The following is a 3398-nucleotide window of genomic DNA, read 5'->3' on the forward strand; positions in this document are numbered from 1 at the left end:
GGTGCTACTTTTCCAGTTGGTCTACCTGCTCTTCACGTAGCTCTGCATGTCGTCGTTTAGGTGCTCTCTGGAGATAGTAACTGCTCAATCCACTCCTCCATAGTAAGACCCCCCCGGAGGTCGAAGTTAATCTTAAATGTTTCCATTTTATGCTTTGTAAATTTGTTTCGTAACGGAAGAAATTTAAATATATTTATAAAACTGACAAGTCAAATCAAGCAATCTGATTGGTCGATAGCGTTTTTGCGGACCTCTTTGATTACAGATTTGAAAACATCGTTGCTTGCTTTAAAAGTAGCACAATTCATTATGTTAAACCTTCAAAAGTATCTAGATATCCCTGCCCTAATGCCAAAGGAACTGCACACTGAATATGTTTTGCCGTTTGATGTCTATGTCTGGACCGCTGCGTCAAAAAGGAGGGCTTCTGCCCCGTTACTTCTCCGCTGCTTTCTTGTTCCAGTATGAAAAGCAAACTGCAGGCAGTTTGCTTTTCAGCCCAACGGTATACTGTTTTTCTCAGACGCGGAGGGATACTGACTTGTTGTGAAAAGTAACTTACAATTCTACCCGTGGTATACGCTCAGTATATCACGGCTAAGAACCAATCAGATTGCTTGATTTGACTTGTCCGTTTTATAAAATCTTTATATTCTCCTTGTTCCAGCTTCCAGATCTTGAATCATGGAGGACCAAAACAGATCTCAGCGTAAAATGTCGACGGCAGGAGAAAGCCTTTATAAGATCCTTGATTTGAAGAAAGGAGCGTCGCCAGAGGAACTAAAGAAAGCGTACAGGTGTGTTCACAAATATCACTTGTCCATAAACTACATGCCCCACAATGCATCTCATTTTGTGACCTGTGCACTGAAGAGACTTGCCGTTTTTTGCCCATGACTTCTGCTTTCAGACGTAGTTAATTATTAAGTTGTTACCCTATCAGTTAATAATCCAATGCAGAGGCAATCATGTAATATAATACATTATTTTGTATATATTATATATTTATATTTATATACTCTTAAAGTTCCAACCGGCCCTTTGAGTGCACTAATGGAAAGGAACTGATGGTTTCTCTCTGACGGATAAGACACAAGACAACTGAGTCGACGCAACAATATAAAATATAAAACAAAGTGAACATATCGGTACAACATAAATACAAATAAAAAGATTGAGAGCTATAAAACAATACAGAGGGAGGTAAGTAATAAAGACTAAAAGACAAGTGGGGGGTTGCTAATTAAAAGCTAATCTACTCTCACTCCCTTATTTACAGGAAACTGGCATTGAAGCATCATCCGGATAAAAACCCAGACAACCCAGAGGCAGCGGACAAATTCAAGGAAATCAACAACGCCAACTCCATCCTGAGCGATGAGAACAAACGGAAGATCTACGATGAGTACGGCTCGATGGGACTTTACGTCGCCGAGCAGTTTGGGGACGAGAGCGTCAAATATTACTTCCTCATGTCCAAGTGCTGGTTCAAGGTGAGAGGAAACGTGTATTTCATATGGAGGCCGACAGGTGAAAAACTCTTCTATCAGGTTGACCAAAAAAAAGTTAACATAAAAAAAAGTTGAGCAAAGAACATTGACTTAAAAAAAAGGTGACTAAAAAAAATGTTGACCAAAAAAAAGTTCACTTAAAAAAACGTTAAATAAAAAAAAATTGAATAAAAAAAAAAGTTCATTTAAAAAAACGTTAAATCAAAAAAAGTTGAATCAAAAAAAATATTGACCAATAAAAAAAAGTTGAGCAAAGAACATTGACGTAAAAAAAAGTGAACTGAATTTTTTTTTTGACAAATTAAGTTGACTAAAACAAAAAGTTGACTTCAAAAAACATTGACCAAAAAAAGTTGGCTTTAAAAAAATGTTGACCAAAAGAAGTTGACTTCAAAAAACGTTAAGACTTAAAAAAATATTTACCAAAAAAAGTTGACTCAAAAAAACGTTGAATAAAAAATTGCTTACCTAAAAAAAGTTGATTCCCCCAAAAAAGAAATAAAACTGCAATAATTATGGATCGCCCCATTCCTAATTGATAGCGGCGTTGTAGAAATGTATTTAAAAACGATTTACAAATCTATTTCAAGGGACTTAATCGAACAGAAACTTGTGGATCATTCCGTAGATCATTCACAACGTTTTTCTGCTGCAACTTGTTTTCGTACTTGTTGCAAATTAATGTAATTCCATAATGCCCCCCCCCCTTCCTAATTCAGCTTTCCTCTCCTCTGTGTTCAGGGCCTGGTGGTCTGCTGCGGGATCTTCACCTGCTGCTGCTGCTTCTGCTGCTGCTGTTTCTGTTGTGGGAAGTGCAAGACGAGCGAAGAACAGGAAAACTTTGCCTATGTGGACCCCGAAGACCTGGAGGCAGAGATCAGGAATCAGGACGCAGGTAAGAAGATTCAGATGGTGTCCTCCAGCTGCTGGAACAACTCATTGTCAGAAGGGTTATCTGAAACGGCAAGTGTTGTCCCTTTGTATTTCAAGACATCCGTGAAACGATCAAACTCTCATGAGACTCAGATCAGGAAGAGGGGCTTGAGAAAGTGGAAACGATGCAGAGGAGATGTCAGGGTGGTTTTGGCTTCATCCCTTCTGTGGATGAATCCAACATAAAGACACAGACAGAATTAACCAGTCAGTTTATACAAATCACAGCGAGGTCCACGAAACAATGAATTCACACATTTTCTATTGCGTTGTGTGAAACGTTAGAGAGAAGATTAGCACGGCCCCTTGTGCAAGGATGACACGCAATTTGACTTGTTTCCACAAGTTGATCTACCTGCGTCTGCTCTCGAGCACCTGAGGCCAGAGTGGCTGGATTTCACAACGATGTGGTTGTGAAAGTGCTTGTTGCATTTCACAACCACATCGCAGCAGGAAATTCTATCTGAGAGGGACCTGGTGACAAGAATCTCACCAAGTCAGTATTTGGCTGTCAAACTTTGTCCAACTCTCCCAACGTCAGAGCAGCTTTGGCTTTATCCTTTTCCAAGTTTTAGACAGAATTAGCTGTCAGAGGTTGTGGTGGATTTCTGTCGAGTGGTGCAGTGACGAGTCCTAAAACCAGGAAGTGAGTCAGCATTTCTCCACTTCCTGTTCCCTCGTCTCAGAGCCGATGGGATTTCTCCATAGGAATTAGGAAAGTATCTGAACTAAGGTCTGTGGTTGAGACACATTGAAGAGACGGATCACGTTTTGTTCTACATTAAATCATCAGCAGTGACCCCACTGGTGATCTCTGAAGAGTGGACGTGTCTGAGAAACGATGGTTGTTACCAAGCGGCTACTGTTCAAACAAACGCTTCAACTCGGACCATTTAGAATCTGTGTGTTTGAATATGGATCTGAAGTTGGCGTGACGTTGAAGTCGTGCTGCTG

At 40.1% G+C, this 3398-nt stretch overlaps 1 protein-coding gene across 1 annotated transcript; it reads left to right on the forward strand.

The window, feature by feature from the left end:
* The first annotated feature begins 656 nt into the window (after positions 1-656).
* On the forward strand, positions 657-3070 carry LOC104957786 (dnaJ homolog subfamily C member 5-like). The gene is made up of 3 exons (XM_010785448.1): positions 657-797; positions 1280-1493; positions 2253-3070. Exons 1-3 carry the CDS (start codon positions 685-687, stop codon positions 2628-2630), a joined length of 705 nt encoding a protein of 234 aa, XP_010783750.1. The 5' UTR covers positions 657-684; the 3' UTR covers positions 2631-3070.
* The last annotated feature ends 328 nt before the right edge of the window (positions 3071-3398 follow it).

The sequence above is a fragment of the Notothenia coriiceps genome, unplaced genomic scaffold (assembly GCF_000735185.1).
Source record: "Notothenia coriiceps isolate Sejong01 unplaced genomic scaffold, NC01 NC01_scaffold00027749, whole genome shotgun sequence".
In the NCBI taxonomy this organism is placed as follows: Eukaryota; Metazoa; Chordata; class Actinopteri; order Perciformes; family Nototheniidae; genus Notothenia; species Notothenia coriiceps.

Bases quoted from the DNA above. Each gene is read 5' to 3' on its own strand.
- LOC104957786 (XM_010785448.1), top strand. From the start codon at position 685: ATGGAGGACCAAAACAGATCTCAGCGTAAAATGTCGACGGCAGGAGAA. The intron at 798-1,279 runs GTGTGTTCACAA...CCTTATTTACAG, and splicing joins GAACTAAAGAAAGCGTACAG to GAAACTGGCATTGAAGCATC. The intron at 1,494-2,252 runs GTGAGAGGAAAC...CTCTGTGTTCAG, and splicing joins TGTCCAAGTGCTGGTTCAAG to GGCCTGGTGGTCTGCTGCGG.